Source organism: Suncus etruscus, chromosome 6, assembly GCF_024139225.1.
Source record: "Suncus etruscus isolate mSunEtr1 chromosome 6, mSunEtr1.pri.cur, whole genome shotgun sequence".
Classification (NCBI taxonomy): domain Eukaryota; kingdom Metazoa; phylum Chordata; class Mammalia; order Eulipotyphla; family Soricidae; genus Suncus; species Suncus etruscus.
The window spans coordinates 44,244,513-44,262,610 of record NC_064853.1 but is presented as its reverse complement, the minus strand read 5'-3'; the positions used below and the strand labels follow the sequence as shown (position 1 = coordinate 44,262,610).

Genomic DNA, 18,098 nt, shown 5'->3' with positions numbered 1-18,098 from the left:
CCGCTCGGCTCACTCGGGCGGGCGGGCGGAGGGCCCGGCGAGTTCCTTTGTGGCTCTGCCTCCGGCGCGGGGGGCGCAGCGCAACTTTGCAAGGCGGCGGCGGCCACGGCGAGACGAGACGAGGCCCCGGGGCCCGAGCGGGGGGCCCCCCAACACGCGGCCCGCCTCCGCGGCCCCCTCCCCTGCGCGCCGCCCGCCGCCGCCGCCGCTGCCCACTCGCCGGAGCCCCCGGGGCCGGACGGGCGACGCACACCGGGAGAGGAGAGGCGGGGGGCCCGACGCGGCTCGCAGCCCCGGGAGCCGGGCGCCTCGGTGCGGTGCGGTGCGGTGCGGGGGGCTCTGCCGGCGCTGCAGACCCACCTCCCGCCGCCCCGCAGCCCCGCCGCCGCCTCGGCGCTCGCTGGCTTGCAGCACCAGAAGTGAACAGCAGGCGACCCGGAAGGTTTGCGCGCCCGCTCCGCAGCGCAGCGAGCCCGGAGCCCGGAGCCCCAAGCCCGGGCCCTGCTCGGGCCGCCGGGCGCGGGGCGGCGGCCACGTCGCGTCCCCGGAGTCGCCGCTCCTTGCAGCCAGGTCCAGGTCCGTGCGGGCCCGGGGCGCGGCGGGGGACGGGCCGCGGCGGCGGCGGGGAAGCGCCCGCAACGCCCGCGGGAAAGTTGCAAGCGAGTTGCGGGCCGGGGCCGGCGCGGGCGCTGTCAGCTCCCACCCGGCCGCTCCGAGCGGGGCCCCCGGGGTGTCTCGGGCCCGGTCCGGAGCGGCGGCGGCGGCGGTAGGAAGCAGCGTCTGGGTCTGGACGCCGAGTGTGTGCGTGTCGTGTTGGTGCGTGTGCACGTTGGTGCATGTATGTGTGTGTGTGTCTGCGTGTGTGTGTTCTTGAGCCGGGCTATTCAAACCTGCTGCAATTCTTCTCCTTACGGTAAACAATGATTCATGGGCCTTAATGCAAATAAACGGATGGCAAACGGCCTGGTTCGCGCACTTTGCAGCCGGCCGGGTGGAGAGGCTAGTGCTTGGATTTCTCTCCCCTCTTCTTCTTTTTTTTTTTTTTTTTTGCAGATCTGCAGAATATGGCGTCCCTGTCCTGTTTTAAAAATAAGCCAGGCTGCCATTTTTGTTTTTCTTTTGTCTGAAAATTTTAATAAAACTGTCTGAGAATGTGGGAGAGGCGATTGGAAGCAGAGGGGGCACCCGAAGGGTTGGCTTTTTTTTTTTCCCTTCTCCTTTTCTTTGGCAAGAGAGAGAGAGAGAGGCAAGGCTTTCGGGAGGTGAGACACAACAATGCCATTGCACTTTAAAAAAAAAAAAAAGGAAGCCGCTGGGCGATTGGGGAGCTGGAGGTGGGGGGGAGGGCTGGGAATTTAAAGTTAACTTCGAAAGTTTGTCCTTTTTTTCTTCTTTTTTTTTTTTTAAAGCTCTCTCTCTTTTCTTCTTTTCTTTTCCTTTTTTTTTTTTTTTTTTTTCTGTAGGCGGTGAAATGCCGCGAAAAAATCCTAGGGCCCAATTCAGCGCCTGCAAGCCAGTTTTCTTTGCAGGGTTTTGGGGGGAAAGTTAACGGCTGGTCTCCTTAGAGCTGGGAAACCGGTGTGGAGGGTTAGGGAGAAGGGTTTTTTTTTGGGGGGGGGACGACCAGGAAGGTCTTTTGGAAGAGGTTCTGTAAAAATGGCATTGTACGAAACTGCTGGGGAGTGCTGGCCCAGGAGGACCCACTGGGCCCAAGTCCCCAGCTCAGACCCCTGGCTGGAGGAAACAGATCTGGGCTTCTGGTACAGACCCTCGGAGCTGCAAACGGTAGGGGTGGGCCTGTCTTCTTCTTGGGTGGCCTGGGGGCTCCCGTAGGCGGGAATGCTGCTGTGGGAGCTGCCATAGCTGCAGAGGCTGTGGAGAACCCCCAGCCCCGGTTCCAAGCTCTGTGCTGCCTTGAGCCGCCTTGGACTCCCTTCTCTTACCTGGGGGGGCCTCTTGGCCCAGAGGGGAGCATCTGGTGGCGGCTGCCCCTGGTTTCTTCTGCCTTGGGTTTTGGCCACACCGCAACAGCCCCAGTGAACCCGTGGAGGGAGGGGCAGGAGAGTTTGGGAGGTGGTTGGGGAGGTGGCTGGTGTACCCAGGGCCTCTCCCTGGACTCTCCAGAAGAGTCTGCGCCAGGGCGAAGTTCCCCAAGTGTGTGGTAAAGGGCCAGTCAAGCCTGCTGCTTCCAGAGGCAGCAACTAGGGCTGTACAAGCCCAGTCTCTGAAGGCTGGTTGTGGTGATTGGTTTTGTCTCAGGCCCCTTGGCCGCTTGGGCCTGGTCTTTGCCCTCCAGGAGTCTATCCCTGGGATACCCCTAGCTGGGCATGCTTTTTTGCTGTGAGTCTCTTGGAAGGCAAATACCTCTCTGGTTTCCTGTTCTGTGTTCTGGCTCTCCACAAGGTGTGCTCCCCAAGAGCTTGGAGGTGGGGCTTCAGGGGTTTCGGGCTGCAGCACTTACTTGGCTTGCCTTGGCCAGAGGGTACCAGCCCAGGCATTTTCCAGATGGAGCGACTGAGGTGCAGAGAGGAGGTGATTGCCCAAAGTCACACTGTCAGTTAGAGCAGAAGCCAGGCAGCAGATGAGCAGGCCCTGACTCCTACAAGAGCTTTTCTGGACAGTCCTGGGGTGGAAAAGACTACCTTACTCTCTCCTCTGGAGTGAGTGGAGCTTCTTTGGACAGTGTAGTCAGGGCCTTTGCACATCCAGCTCTCTCAGAAACTTAACTGGGGGTGAAGTTGTCTAAGCAGTAGTAGCATTTTATCCTATTTCAACGTTTTTAAATATGTTTGGGGCACCTGCAGCAGTGTTTGGGGGACCAAGTGGTGCCAGGGATGGAACCTGGGTCTCCGGCAGGCAAAGCCTGCACTCCAACTAATTGTGTGCTCTCTCAGCTCTGTGTCCCATTTTAAGTGTAGGAAATGGAGGCTTGCAGAAGTTAGTGGAGAGTTGGTGCGTTGTACCCTCAGGCTGCCCAGCATTTGGTAGGGCCTTTCCTGAGGTAAAACCTGGTGCTTATGAACAGGCCACTTCCCCATCTTCTAGTTCTTGGCCTCAAATTCTTTTGCTGACCCAGTGACTATGAAAACAGATAGATTTGTTCCTAATGAATGTCAGAGTTGGAAAGACCCTGTGAGGTCATCTGAGTTTAGAGAGGTTGGAGGCAGCTGGCAGTTGGGGATCCGGCTAGGACCAGGGGCACTCCTATCTGTCTTCATTTGAAAGAAACTCAAGAGGCCAGTGAACTGCCAGGCTCCACTGAGCAGTGGCTGCAGCTGGGGATGAAGGTAGGATGGGCACTCTGAAGCAACTTGGCAGAGATGACCACATTGGGGGATGGAGGTAAAGGGCCGCAGGTGGAAGAGGAAACTGGTGTGGGTGAAGAGTTGGCTTGGCCTAAGGCTAGACTGGTTCCTGCCTTCCCTGGAAAGGCTGTTTCTCAGACCTACCTCTCTGCAAAGTGCCTCCCTTTTTCTTTCCTTCCTTAGCCTATGGCTAGTTCATTCACAGGTTTGCTAGAACACTTCCTTTATTCTTCCATTGTATGTTCATTAGTTGATTGGTTACTGATCTGTCCTTCCATTCATCTTTCATGCATGCGTGGCTCCATCCATTCATTCATCCTTCCTTCCCTCCCTCCAATCCCTGGCTCAGGTTGGACAACCATGTGGGGCCACAGGTACCTTCCCTTGGGCTCTAAAGCCAATAGGCTTTATGTTCAAACCGCAGCACCACAGAAAAGCAAACAGAAAAATTAAACAGAGGCAAGCCAGACTATCCCCAGGGTGGGTCTGGGTCCTGGGATTGAGTGCCATTTGTGAGTTGGATTTTATGTTTTTACTGTGAGGTTCATGGCTTGTGTGACTTGATACTTTCCTCCTGTTTCACCATTGTGTGTTGAGTTCTAAGACGGGTCATTCGGTGACTCTCCCTGATGGTTGGGAGTATTGACCAGCATCTTTGATGTATCCCAGCCTGGTCAGGTGGAGGAGAGTCCCTCAGCAAACAGCCATGGAGCTCCTTATTGTTTTCAGAATGAGCTCAGTACTCTGGGGTATCTTACTGCTCTTACATTGCTCTCTTTCAATGTATGAATCCATGTTTTCTAGGCATTTAGAACAGAACCCCAAAATTTGTGGGCCTGCATGGTCTATGCTTACATACCCCTCATCTTTGGCCCCTGCCCCCTCAGTCCTAGCTTCTATATCCATGTGTCCTCCTTTCTGCACTTCAAATCTGGAGAGCCAATGGACAAGGCAGAAATATGCACTTCCCCTCAATGTCTACGCAGTGGTCACTGTTCTCACTGTTCTGTCCCAGTTCCTCTCCTCAGAGGGGCTTCCAGGTGTTTCTCTCTCAGTCACAGCAGCCTCTTTGATTTACATTCGCAATTCTTATTGGTATCTAAACCCACTCATTTGTTTGCACATCTCATTATCTGTGCTGCTGGATCCTGTGTAAACCCCCGCACAGGCAGCAAATGTGCAGGTGGTCCTGGCTTGGGGCTGCTGAGAGTGAGCCAGGTGTGAGGCAGTGTCTGGGAGGTAGCCTCTTGTCCCCAGGGAGGCTCAGGGCTTTTGTGAGAAAAACCCATGTCAGATGATGGAATCTAGGGCTCTGAGAATCCAGGTCTCTTCCAGTCTGAGAGAGGGGCTTCCCACTTGAGAACCTTTGACACCTGGAGTCTTAGCATGATCCCATCTGGGATTTGGAGTCTTTGTGCCTTCTTTTGAGGCACGGGGCTCCTTTTCTTGCTAAACCACACTTAAGAGGCTTTCCAAATCTTCAACTAATTACACTCCTCATGGCCCTTACCCCATATACAGATGGGAAAATCGAGCACAAATAGATTTAAAGAATTTGTGGTGGTCATAGAACTTGAGCTTTATAGGCCTCCAGCCCAGAACTCTGGGAATCTTCCTTAGCATCCCACAGCATTGATGGGAAGCAACCTCACTGCACCCTCAAACAGAGCTGGATCCTTTGCCCATATTTTAGACCAGTGGCCTTTGGTCACTGATGTCTGAAGAGAAGCACTCTTCTCCCCAGCAATCTACTCCCACTCCCACCTTAATGACAGTTGTCATTGCTAGAAAGAGCCTTACTCAATGTCAAGTCCTGAACCTCCCCTCCCCTGTGAATAGCCTGACAGGGTGTATGATTTCATGACTTCAGTCCCCTCATTCTCCCCACTAGAGCTTCTTGGGGACAGGCAACCTTGGCATTGAGTGAATGAGGGTATGTATGAAGCACAGCCCCAAGTTTCTCTGATTTTTTGTAGCTGGGGGCTGGGACCTTAATAGGGTCTGAGAAGGGTTTGTTTGGTGTACTGGAATGAAGTAGATTTGTCTACACAAACCCAGGAGAGTCTGTCTCTGATGTTGCTTGTATATACAAGTCTTGGGAGCTGAACCCAATTGCTAATGGGAGAGGGGGCCATCTGGCCTATAATTCAAGGAAAATACTGATGAGAATGGTATCTGTAAATTGGAGGCCAGGCACAAGATTAGTGGGCTAACCTATAGACCTGGGGAGCCCTGGAAAGAAGCTGGGTGGGAAGGTGCCATTGTGGAGAAAGGTGAAAAACACCTTCTCGCTCATCTCTGCTCTGTGGATGGGACAGGAGGTGCTGGTGAAGGGACATACAGGAGCATGTAGGACACCTTGCCTTTTCTGTCCCTTGGGTGCCATCAGCCACCTTTTACTTCAAAGGCAGGAGGAAGCCTCTTTGGGCCTTGTCACCTGCACAATGCAGGTAATATTCCTGGAGACCCAGGCCTGTGGTGATAATGAGAGGCCAGTGAGGGTCCAAAGCTACCCTGGCAGCTTGGTAGACTCGAGGGAGTGTGGTTGATATGAGCTGGAGGGCTCTGGAAGGTTTCTTGGACTAGAGTAGGGCAGCCTTGGAAGAGGGAGAGGGGGACAAGTTTGAGATTTTACTTTGGGACCCTAAGCCCCCTGCCTCATCCATGTGATCATTTGGGGTGGTGGCATTCACACTCTCTGGGCCCTTCTCTGAGATATGGGCAAAGGTTATGGGTGTCTGAAGGGGACATATAGCCAGGCCAAGTTGAGGGTTCTAAGAAAGGAATATCTAGTAGGGATGAGCACCCCTTTTTATCATCCCCTACATCATGACACAGAGCCATTCTTGAGCTCTTTCAATCTGCTCTTCCCTTTGCTAATTAGGGGTGCGTCCTTGCTTTTAGAAGGACACCATCAGAGATGCCTGAACTGGCTCTGCGGAAGTTCAGCAGGTGTGTCTGCTGGAATGTGTCCTCACATGACACCACTTATGAGTACAAGCTGCCTGCTGCATGCCACCTTGCAAGCAGGCTCCCACATGTTTCTGCTGCCTTCCCCTGTCACATTCACTCCTATGTGCTTCCTTCCCTATGACACTCAGACCACCACCTTTCCTGTCATATTCACTCAGACCCATCACTTTCCCTGTCACCCGTGCTCATACCTGCCACTCTCACGGCCACATTCTTTCATACCCACTACCTTCCTTACTCACATTCACTCCCATTACCACCAGCCTTTCCCTTATTGCACTGGCTCACACCATTCTAGGTGCCGCACATAGACTGTGTCTGCTCAGATGTATGGTTTCATACCCGAGTTTAACCCCCACATACACACACACATACAGGCAGGAATATGTACAGGTAGGCACATGCACACACATGCTGAGGATTCACGGTGGGGCTGGCCTGAGGAAAGCTGGCCAAGTCAGTCCTGCCTAAAATGCACCCATGATGGTCTGACCCAGATTCCTGTACACCTTGGGAGCCCTGCCTTCCTCTGGGGAGGATTCCAAGCTTTGTTCCTGTGCCCCAGTGGTGTGTGGAGGGGAGAAGGACTGCTGGAGGGGGTGAGGGCGATCCAGCAGAGGGAGCAACCTGGGCAAAGGTCTGTGGAGGAGAATGAAGGAACATGAAAGTGTCAGCCTCCAGATCTAGGTAGGGTATCAAGGGGAGACACCTGAAAACCCTTCCAGAGGGGCATGCAGGACCCTGGCCTGTGTGCCACATGACTGGCCCCCTTTACTCTGTCCAGTCCAACCCTCCCCTTGCTGCCTGCCCTACCCAGTGCCTTCTCTGTCATTGGCTTCTGCCCCAGGCTGAGCTCCACAGGTCTCCTGCCTCAGTGGTTCTTGGCCCAGTACTTGTCCAGAGAGTTTCTGGGACACAGGCTAGAGGTGGGATGCAGCAGTCATCTCTCCTAAATTAATCCCAGATTCAGTTCCACAGTGAGTCTTGAGTGGCACCGCAGTTCGTCTCTGGTCAGTGGCATTTCCATGTAGAGCTTTGGGATGTTGTTTATGCTTAAAATCTCAGCAGCAGCTCACCCTCATGGGGGCTAACTCGGGCGCAGGAACTCTGTTACCTGCTGTGTGGGGGCTATGGTTCTCCAGCCTGGCCCAGACTCTGTGCTTCCAAGCTCTAAGCCTCCATTTCTTTGGTCCCCCCCCTCCCCCGACACCCCTGTGGCTCAGGCACTGAGACCAGGTGGTGCTAAAGAAGCAGTGGTCCTCAAACTATGGCCCGCGGGCCACATATTGTATTTGTATCTGTTTTGTTTCTTCATTGCAAAATAAGATATATGCAGTGTGCATAAGAATTCGTTCATTCAAAAAAAAAAGAATTCGTTCATAAGTTTTGCTTTTACTATAGTCAGACCCTCCAATGGTCTGAGGGACAGTGAACTGGCCCCCTGTTTAAAAAGTTTGAGGACCCCTGTAAGAGGTTCGAATGAAGGCCAGAGAGGCTGCAGTCTTGCCTGAGCTGTTGCACATGGGGAACCACTGGCAAGGGTTCTCCTTCTCCTTGTCTGCTCCTCCTTTCTGTACCTAGCCAAGGCAGAGGGGATGAGGACCCAGGAAGAAGGGACCGATGGGACAGTGATTGAGGGGTCTCTGTGGGAGCTCCATCTTGGCCCTGCTGTGAGATCTATAATAGGTTAGCTCTCTGCACACCCTCTGGGCTTGCCCTGAATCTGTGTTCCAGTTTGAAATGTTCCCAGTTTCTTTCTGACCCAGTGGGCAGGAGCCCGAGTAAAAAATGTTTGTGAAGTACAGAACAGTGCCTGGCCCAGAAGACAGGCTCCACACTGTCATTCTTCCCGTTTCTTGCTGGTTGTGGCATGGAGCAGGGCCCCCAGGGAGTGGCATTTGAGGAGGGCTTGTGTTTTTTTTTTTTGCCCCACGATGGGCCATTGCCCTAGGGTGGAGGGAGGGCTGAGGGGGTGGAGAATGGGCTCCCTATCACCAAGGTTCTGCCTTCTGCTTCTCCCACAGCCCCCTTCTCTGTGCAGACAAGCCCTGCAGGGCTGCGGAAACCCAGCCTAATTGGATCCAGGGCCCTCGGGAGCCTTTGCTGCTCACAGGAAGTTCCCAGGAGCCAGTTTCCAAGCCTGGCCTGGGTCTTGGATGGGTTAGGGGCACTCAGTGGCTGAGGCTTAGAGCTTTAGTCATAGGGAGTGGGCCACATGGAGAGCAGTGGGCTTGTGGGAAGCAAACACAGGGGTTCTAAGGAGGCAGGAAAAGGGAAAACCTCAGTCTCTCCTTCTTAGGCAGTCTCCTGCCAGTGGCTCCCCAGCCTTTTCCTGGCCCTGTGATGACCTCATGGCCTGTCCTTTAGAAATGTTGACTCTGGGTGTTTCTATTCAGATATCTTGAGTGTGTGTGTGTGTGTGTGTGTGTGTGTGTGTGTGTGTGTGTATGTTTCTATTCAGATCTGTGTGTGTGTGTGTCATGTGTGTGTATCCATCCATGTGCTCATAAGACTAGCATGCTCTCACCGGGTCACCCCCCTGGTTCTCCCATGGCAATTCATCTCACCACCCTCTACCAACAGCCCGGCTCATTGCCAGCCCTGCCCTGTGAACTCCTGTTGTCTGCCATGCAGGCCAGGCAGGATGATGGGTACTTTCCTATCTCACATCAGTCAGTGGCTCATTGGGGAAGTTCCTTTATCCCTTAGTGGGTAAGCTCAGCTTCATGGGAACACCCCCCACCAGTCCAGCAATGATCCCAGTTGCTGAGCACTGTTCCCTAGGACAAGGATTTGAACCCTGTCACTCCTAGGAGCCAGCAGTGTCTTGTGCCCTTGCATAGTCATGCTGTTCCATCCCTCTGCTCACAGTCAGCCCTTCTCTGTTTTCCTGGCCCTTGTATTCTGAGCCCTCTGCATGGATTCTCTGGGAAGTTCCTGAGCATCTAGCAGAAGCAGGCTAGGAAGTACTAGCAGCTGGAGTTGGGAGCCAGAGGTGGCCCAGGGAAATGCAAAGGACCTTGGGCGTGCCTACTGGGGTGGCCCAATTCTTGCTGACAAGATCAGAAAGTGACCTTTATCTGGGTTCATGAGAGCTGTGGGACTGACAACATGTGGAACTGTAATAGGAGCCAGATCTCCATCTCAGAATGTCTGGTGGACAGGCCAGCAGGCAGGGTAAGACCCTATAGTACACTAGGGGTCACAGAGAGAAGCCCAGGAAGCTGTAGGCTCTCGAGACAGTGTGAGGGTGGAACCTTAGGGGCACATGAGCTACCTGTGATGATGAATGGGAACCCCACAGAATTCCTACTGGGTGTTCCCATCAGGAGGTCCCCTAGAGAGAATATTTTCTTTATGTTTTTATAGATAATATATCAGAATATCTTTATCCCTTAGGACTGTGGGTGGGCTCCGTGGTAAAGTACATGCTTTGCTTATTTGAGGCCCTGCAGGGCCTCCCCCCCCCCTCCACTATTTCTTTCAAAATAATTAAAAGTCACGTAACTACCTTGAAGCAAAGAGAATTGAGGGATTAAATAAGCCCAGACTGGCCCCTTTTCTGCCCTCACTCAAGTCTGAGACACCATTACTCTTAGCCATTGGCACATTTTTTCCCCTCTTCTCGCAGTACCTGGCATTTGTGCAGATGTTACTGCTCTGTCTCAGTGAAGCTTTCTAAGACCTTCCCTCAGGCCCTTCCTGTGAAAGCTGCACTTTGGGCATGTTCTGGTGACAGTCCCTATCTAGTATGAAAGTGTAGAAGGCAGAAGTGGACCCCACAGCATCTCTGGTTCCTGGTCGTTATGGACTGCTTGACAAATGACTGTTCACAGCTACAGATTGAGCCATCCCCTGCAGGATTTACAGAGCCATCCCATCCCCCAGGACTTTAAAGTTGGACTGTTCCAGGTTCCGCTGTTGTCAAAGAACTGAAGCAAATAGCTTTGTGCACAACATTCTGTTCATCAGGCACCCCCCTCTCCCTTATTTGGGTTATTTTCCTACAGAGAGAAGACGAAAAATGAGATCAATAGGGTAGGAAATCGGGAAGTGTTCAGAATTTGTGACACATCATTGCCTGATTGTTTTCAGGAATGATTATTCCAATTCATACCCCTGCCCATATGCATGTGGTGCTGATTTCACCCTGCCTTGCCAGTGCTGGAGATCAACAGCTTCTTTTTTCTTTTCTTTTCTTTTCTTTTCTTTTCTTTTCTTTTCTTTTCTTTTCTTTTCTTTTCTTTTCTTTTCTTTTCTTTTCTTCTTTTCTTTTTTTCTCTTTTCTTTCTTTTTTTTCAACTAGTGATGCTTATTTAATTGTTATGACTTATGGAAACTCTGTGTGTGTGTGTGTGTGTGTGTGTATGTGTTTCTAGCTGTTCATCTTTTTGGCTTGCAAGTCTTTATAGAACATACACTGTCCTTTCTTAGATCCACTAGGAAGATAGGACTTTACTGTTGCACCGGGGGATGATAAATTGAGCCACAGGGTCGGAAATAATTCAGAGGAGGGGAAGTGGATGTCTATTTAAACCCTGACATGTTCGTTTCCTCTACTGAGTGTTCACATCTTCATTCAAAACTGCGGTTGAGGGGCTGAAGAGAAAGAGTGTATAGGAGGGAAGGTGCTTGCCTTGTACCTCAGATCAGTCCCTGGCACCAACATGCTACCCTGTGTTGCTCCAAGATAACCTCTAAGCATTGCCTGGTGTGGCTCAAAACCCCCATCACTCCCCAGAATTATGTGCTGGGCTTAAAGGTAAATTACTGAGGTCTCATTTAGTTCCATTTCAATGATGATTGAAATGCAGGGCACAGAAAGGGTACCCAGTACCCAGTGCAGTTTCAGTACAGGGGTGGGGGTAGGGGATAGTTCTAGAAGATTTTAGGAGGAAGCAGCCAAAGCCTGCAGGATGGGATTAACCAGTGAAATGGGGAGAAGGCCCCAGGGAGATACAGTCTGATTGAAGGTGAGGGAAGCCGGCCCAGCAGAGTATAAAATGGGAACAAGCAAGGAGGCCAAAGAGGTCAGCCAGGGCTTGACATGTGAGGCCTGAGGAACGCAAGCCTTGTCGGTAGGGAAGTAGGGTGCTACAGAAGGTCCCAAGGAAGGGAGTGTTGACATCTGATCCGTTCAGTGACCAAAGTGGGAGAATGGAATGAGGGTGTGGGAGGGGTGGGGGACCCTGGGGTCACTCTTGTGGTGACTGATGGAGGCTTGGACTAGGACAAGTAGTGGAGACCCTTTTTCTCCACCCTGTGGAATCCTAATCTGCTTCCTAGTGCTCCTCTACCTAGGGCCTGACTGACCCCTGACCCTATGCACCCAGTTCCTCCATGCCTGGAAGGCAGAGACCCACATTCCGTTGTGCCTCCTGCCCCTTGCAGCTCCATCTGTCTCCTCCCCCAGCCCTACTACTAACCACTTCCTTTCGTTCATGCTTAAAAAAAAAATAAATTTATTGTTTTCATTATAAAAGCAACTGAAGAACATTCTGGAGAATCTGGATATCTGGGAAACCAAGACAAAAAGCCAAATCAGCCCTAGAGCCTCCCGCCTCCCAGCCTGCCTCTGGGCGTGGCACCCTGCCGCTTGCTTTTCTGACGCAGGTTTTTATTTTTGCCTCCTGGTAATCATAGTGTCCGGACACTTTTGGGTCTTGCTCTCTCCCTTTTGCTTTGTCGGGAGCCAGTTCCTCTGGGAAAATCTAATTTTAAAAAAATGTTTTTGGGATAAGCTGGGAGTAAAGGTGTGCCCCAGCTCTCCACCCCCCCCCTTCCCCTGCAGTGGAAAAGTCTGCCTGTGATGACCTCTGTGCATGTTTGTCCAGGTCCAAAGCTCCCTAGCCAGTCAGACTTGGCCCCAAGTGTATCCCTTCTTCACTGCTCCCTGGCTTTCTGCCCCTCTGTGGAGCACTCTAGGCTGGCCTTTGAGACCACTCTTCTGGGACAGGACCAATGGACAGACCTGTTTTTAACTTCAGACTCAGCTCTGTGACCTTAGTAAGTGACTTGACCTCCCTGGACCTCTATTTCTGAATCTGTCCAATGGGCCTGTCGTAAGAGTAAGATAATGGTTATCAAATGCCCTGACTCTACTCCTCCTAGCTTTTCCTTAGTACTCAAGAAAAGGCAGTGGCTATTTTGGCTTCAGAGCCCACCTTAGACTGGATGCTGGGATGGCACAGGCGAGGACCACCAACTCTACTGTCCAGTGGAACCTCCTGCAGGGAATCTGATCACTGCATCATTGTACCATCAGTGCAGTTCAACTGCAGCATATCTGTAGCTTGTCCAGACACCATTCCTCACTAGCTTTGTGACTTTGGGCAAGTGAGCTGATCTCTCTGAGCTATGGTCTCCTCTTCTGTTAAATGCACATCTACAGGATCCTTGGGAAGTCTCAGATGACATAGTGTTGGGCACATAGTGGGTGTTGAAATCAATAGTAGCTGCCATTTATTATTATTATTATTGTTGTTATTCCCATATACAAGGTGCTGTTGGGAACACAGAGGAAGTGACTGACTGGGGGTTCAGGGAAAGCTCCGTAGAAGAGGGAACACTTGAGCTGGGTCTTGAAGGATGAGTAGAAGTTCACCAAGTGGGAAAGGACACTCTAGGTAAGAGCCTGGGTTCCAGGGTGAAATCTGTTGATGAGGGGTCTGTTCTTTGGGGGACTGAGGCCTTGTGTTCATCCCATCTTTCCCAAGTGCCCTTTGCTGCCTCCCTCTGGGTCTGCCCCAGTGCCCTGTCCACCTGCCAGAGTGTCCATTTGTCCTTGGGCCCTGGTGCCTCTGGGTTCCCACTTAAAGGAATGGCTGGGTCCTCACACCCCAATTTGCGAGCACTCCTATCCTGTGTGTCTGAGTTTGTGCTATCTGCATGTTTCCGTGCTCATGCCTGTGTCTGCACCCAGAGGACCCTTGTGCCCTGCCTGAACACCAGCCCTTTCTGAGGAGCCAGGCTTTGGGCTCACTCCTCATGACTCGGCATAGTCCCTGTCACCCCTATTCCCTAGGCTTCTGAAGAGTCCCTTTGGCCTCTTCAGCCTCCGAGTTCCACTGGTCATCTCTGGCCAGAGGGGATCTGTCTCTACCACAGGTTCTGCTCCCTTAACCCTCAGCTCCCATAGTTTAGGAGTAAACCTGGTTCAGCCTCATCCCCAACTCCTGTGCTACCCTGGATGCTTACACCCCACTCCTGGATTCTCTCCACTGGGTGTCTGCTCTGGCCACAGCTTCAACCAGATACCCCTGTCTCTGCCTGGTTACTCCCACCCATCCTTGAGGTGCCCATACCTCCCAGAGTTCCCTCTCCCACACCTCCCTGTGACCCCTCGCCCATGCCATGCTTGCTTTCCCTCTTGTTCATGTCCCTGGCTCTGGATCGCTTATCCCTTACCTTGGGGAGAGAGAGGAGCAAGTGACCTGCTCATGCAGGAGAGTTGGAGCCAAGCTATGAACCCGGGTGTCTGGGATCCAGTGGGGTGATGATGGTTGGGTCATATGGAGCAGAGTGGGGACCCCCAGGTCTGTTGGCAGACCTGAGCCAGGAGGAGATAGGGAATATGTGAAGGGTGGGCTGGCCAGTAGACATGCCTGTCTCATGAGGATGAGACCAGCTTTGGCCTGGCCGGCAGCCTCTGAGCATGTCATAGAGGACAAGACATGGCCCTGGGTGTGTACTGGGACCTTGGAAGTGGCTGGTGTTCAGAGTCCTCAAGCAGAGGGGTACCCCAGGGACCAACGGCATGGCAGGGCAGGGGGAGGGTTTTTTTTTGTGGTGCCCATTTAGGATCTCTGCCTGTAGGGAAGGCACCATAAATAGGCTGGAGGATACACATTTCAGGGCAGAGCTGTCACTTGGCCTCTGGGTGATTCTCAGGGACACTGAGTAGAGCTCAGAGGCCAGTGTTCTTCCCCGCAGTCACTGGCACATGGGTCCACATCCTCTCTTTAGCCGGGGGCAGCCTCGGGGTCACGCACTGGTCCCTAGTGTTGCCCAGAGGTTGGATTTGGACTGACTGTGTGGTTGTTGGATGGGCCTTATTATGGTGCTTTCAGGGATTCCTCTTTCATCCTCCCATCCCGCTTGCCTACCTGGCTGTGATCAGCCTTGTGCCAAGGGTTCTTGTCTGGGGTCTGAAGACTCATCTGCCCACCAGTCCTTTCTACCCCATGGAGGGCAGTTTGGGCATTTTGATAGCGGTGGGAGCCCAGGGGCCAGGCCACCCTCTTCACCCTGAGTGCCCTGCAAATGGGACTTTGGAACTCAACCAGCAACACAGGAGCTTCTCCTAGAGTGTTTGAGGGCGGATTGGCTGGAGCAAGGAGAGGCAGAGCTGCTCATTTCACCCTGTTTTTCAGAGGAGGGAAACAGGCTCAGCTCAAGGCGCCCCATGCCCATTGCAGCACAGTTCTCCTTCCTGTTTGACCCACGTGGCCTCATGCTTACCTTCTGTCTAAAAGAGGGAACATTTTCCTGCTTCCTGGGGCTCTGTTGAGCAGGGCAATAGGTGCAGGAGGGCCAACAATGTGTGGGAGTTTCTTTAAAATGAGTTTCTTTAAAATGGCTGGAGCTATAGTGCAGCAGGCAGTGTGCTTGCAACCAACCCAGATTCATTCCCCAGCACCTTATATGGGCCCCCAAGCACTACCAGGTGTGATCCCTGAGTTCAGAGACAGAGGTAAGCCCTGAGCACCGCCAGGTCTAGTTAAAATGATTTTGATTATTATTCCTTCATGTATTGGTTATCTTTCACCTTTGGCCATGGTGCAGGAACACAGAGATGAACAATGAGTGATACAGATATATCCAAATCCTAAGCAGCTCCAAGAGCACCTCAGCTTCCCTTGCACCTCAGCTTCCCTTACACACACACCCCCCCCCCAAGCCTGGAGCCTCCTCTCCCTGGCTTTACAACTGTCTTCCCCATTTCCCAGAAGGCAGCCAGGCAGCCAGGTTCCAAGGCTGTTAGAGCAAACAGGTGCCCTTCAGTGACCCTGCCATCCTAAGACAGGATGACAGGGTAGTCATAAACCTCATCCTTTGGGCCCGAGCAATAGTACAGTGCGGAGGACAGTTGCTGTGTTGTGCCGTTGACCCTGGTTTGATACCTGGCATCCCCTATGGTCCCCCAAGTGACTCAGGAGCTATTCCTGAGTGCAGAGCTAGGGATCTTTTTGTTTCAAAGGCAAACACAACTCCATACTCCATAAACGTCATTCTTCTTTACAAAGGACGGAGGGAATCTGCCTACTTTCTGTGTAACTCAAACTTTTTTTTTTTTTTGGTTTTTGGGCCACACCTGGCGGTGCTCAGGGGTTACTCCTGGCTGTCTGCTCAGAAATAGCTCCTGGCAGGCACGAGGGACCATATGGGACACCAGGATTCGAACCAACGACCTTTGGTTCTGGATCAGCTGCTTGCAAGGCAAACACCGCTATGCTCTCTCTCCGGGCCCTAACTCAAACTTTTAATATCAATGTAACTATGTGTGCTTGGTACATAGCAGGACTGGTAACTTGCAGCCTCCTCACTGCTATTTTTATGTTGAGGTCATTTCTTTCTTTTTTTTATTTTGGGCCACACCCGGTGGCGCGCTCAGGGGTTACTCCTGGCTATGCGCTCAGAAATTGGTCCTGGCTTGGGGGACCACAGGGGAAGTTGAGGATTGAACCAAGGCCTGTCCTGGGTCAGCCACGTGCAAGGCAAACGCCCCACCCCTGCACTATCACTCCAGCCCAAATGTTGAGGTCATTTAAAGAAGGAGGATGTCCTAGGGGCCTAGAGCAGCCCTGGAGAACTTCAGGCAGGAAGCGTTTGCTTCTGTGGCATTTGAGGGATGGATATAATTGTCTGCAGATGGCATGATGGAGGCTGTTAAGGAGAGGGCTGCAGACTGGCAGACTTCTACCCCCCCCCCAAGCTAAGAGTGAGAGGTAGAGTGAAGGTACTAGCCCATTTGTGAGGATATTTACTAAGCCAAGGGCTGGGATATGCCAAACAAATTCCTCAGAGAAACATGATGGAGCCAATCTAATTTGTCTTTATTCTGGCATCTTAACCCTACAGTCTTCCCCGAACTCTCCAAGCCTCTAAATAGGGTGATAACACCAACCCCCGTGTCTATTTATCAGTAGAGATGATTCATATAAAGTACCCTCAAGCATGGAGGTGAGATTGTATCCATAGTGAGGGTTTTTATTGAAACCCTTCACCTATAATTTTGGTGGAGGCTTCTCAGGTCTGGAGAAAGAGTCAGAAAGAGTGGCTGGAGGCTCCTAATTTTAGCCTCGCCTGCCAGAATGAGAGATTTCATTTCAAGCAACAGTACCAGCTAGATGGCTGGCTAATAATTCCTCTAAAAAAAGAGGTAACAGAGACTTAGATAGAGTGAAATTTTGTCCCTCTGTGTGGCAGAACAGGCTGTAGGTCACTTTTTCTTTTTAAATAGAAGATATACACACACAGGTTTTTATTTGTTTTTTTTTGTTGTTGTTTTTGTTTTGTTTTGTTTTGTTTTTTGGGTCACACCTGGCAGCACTCAGGGGTTATTCCTGGCTCTATGCTCAGAAATCCCTCCTGGCAGGCTCAGGGGACCATAAGGGATGCTGGGATTCGAACCACCGACCTACATGCAAAGCAAACGCTTTACCTCCATGCTATCTCTCCGGCCCCACACAGTTTTATTTTATTCTATTTTTTAGTTTTTGGGCCATACCTGGTGACACTTAGGGATTACTCTTGGCAGGCCCAGGGAGCAATATGGGATGCCAGGAATTGAACCTAGGTCAACCATATGCAAAGCAAACACCCTACCCACTTGTACTAACACTCTGACCCCTTTAAGTCACTTCTTGACTTACTCTAACATTGCAAGAAGCCTGGGAACTATGGGGAAGACTAAAATCACTCAGCAGACCTGGCCTTCACCTGGCCCTGCTTGAAAAGCCCTTCTACCCACTCAGGCCTGCTATGGAATGTGCCAGAGGTAGGCCTCCAGAGTGACTGATGCTCAGGCCCACTTGAGCTCCAAACTGCTCCAGGCTCCACCACAGGCCCTCCTCCCCCTGCTTTAACTCTTGATGGCAAACATTTTTTTTGTTCTAGGGAAAACTTCCAGAGGCAGGGTCCTTAGGTCAAAGGGCAGGACCCTTGGGTCCTCTGTGAGTCATCCTGCCAGTGTCTTTAGGAAAGGCGGAACCGGGTGGTCTGACTGCCCTAAGCTTGATGAGGATGCCAGCACTGGAAGGGGAAGGGGTCAGAGAAGCTCTGAGCCCTTTTCAGAATCACTCCAGGTCTGTCTGGAGTTGGGGGACGTTGGAACTTGTGTGTGGAACCCATGTGTGCATGGGGTAGATCTGCAACCTTAGAGTCTCCTGGGGGGTGAGGACCTGCCTATAGAATTCAAGGGGATGGGGGTGACCAGGGGTGGTGGGAAGCACTCAGATCTATAGGTGACTTTTGACATCTGGTGCCCCCTGAGGAAGAGGTTGAATTCAGACTTTTCCATCTGGAGAGGTGGTAGTTTCTGGGTCTGGCAGGAAGGCCAGCACTGCTAGCGGTGAGGATTCCCCAGGGCAGGAATTCCAGGACACTGACCCAGACCAGAGTGGAGCAGCTGCTGGGTGCTCACCCCTGCCATTGTGGGGGGGAATCTCCCTTCCCAGTGACAGTGCTCTCTCCCTGCAGGATGGCCGAGCCTCGATTTAACAATCCCTACTTCTGGCCCCCTCCTCCCACCATGCCCAGCCAGGTAAGACTTCTGCAGATTTACTCTACCCTTCCCACCCTTGGATGGGGGCTTGGACG

At 52.2% G+C, this 18,098-nt stretch overlaps 1 protein-coding gene across 3 annotated transcripts in view; it reads left to right on the top strand.

Annotated features, from left to right (window-relative positions):
• Window positions 1-427: 427 nt before the first annotated feature.
• The window catches only part of ZNF362 (zinc finger protein 362), a 37,247-nt gene continuing 19,576 nt past the window's right edge, over window positions 428-18,098 (top strand). For all 3 annotated transcript variants that reach the window (XM_049774847.1, XM_049774848.1, XM_049774846.1), the window contains exons 1-3: window positions 428-576; window positions 12,779-12,904; window positions 17,979-18,042. In XM_049774847.1, the coding sequence (XP_049630804.1) occupies window positions 12,867-12,904; window positions 17,979-18,042 (102 nt within the window). In that variant the 5' untranslated portion in view covers window positions 428-576; window positions 12,779-12,866. The remainder of the gene's footprint in view (window positions 577-12,778; window positions 12,905-17,978; window positions 18,043-18,098) is intronic.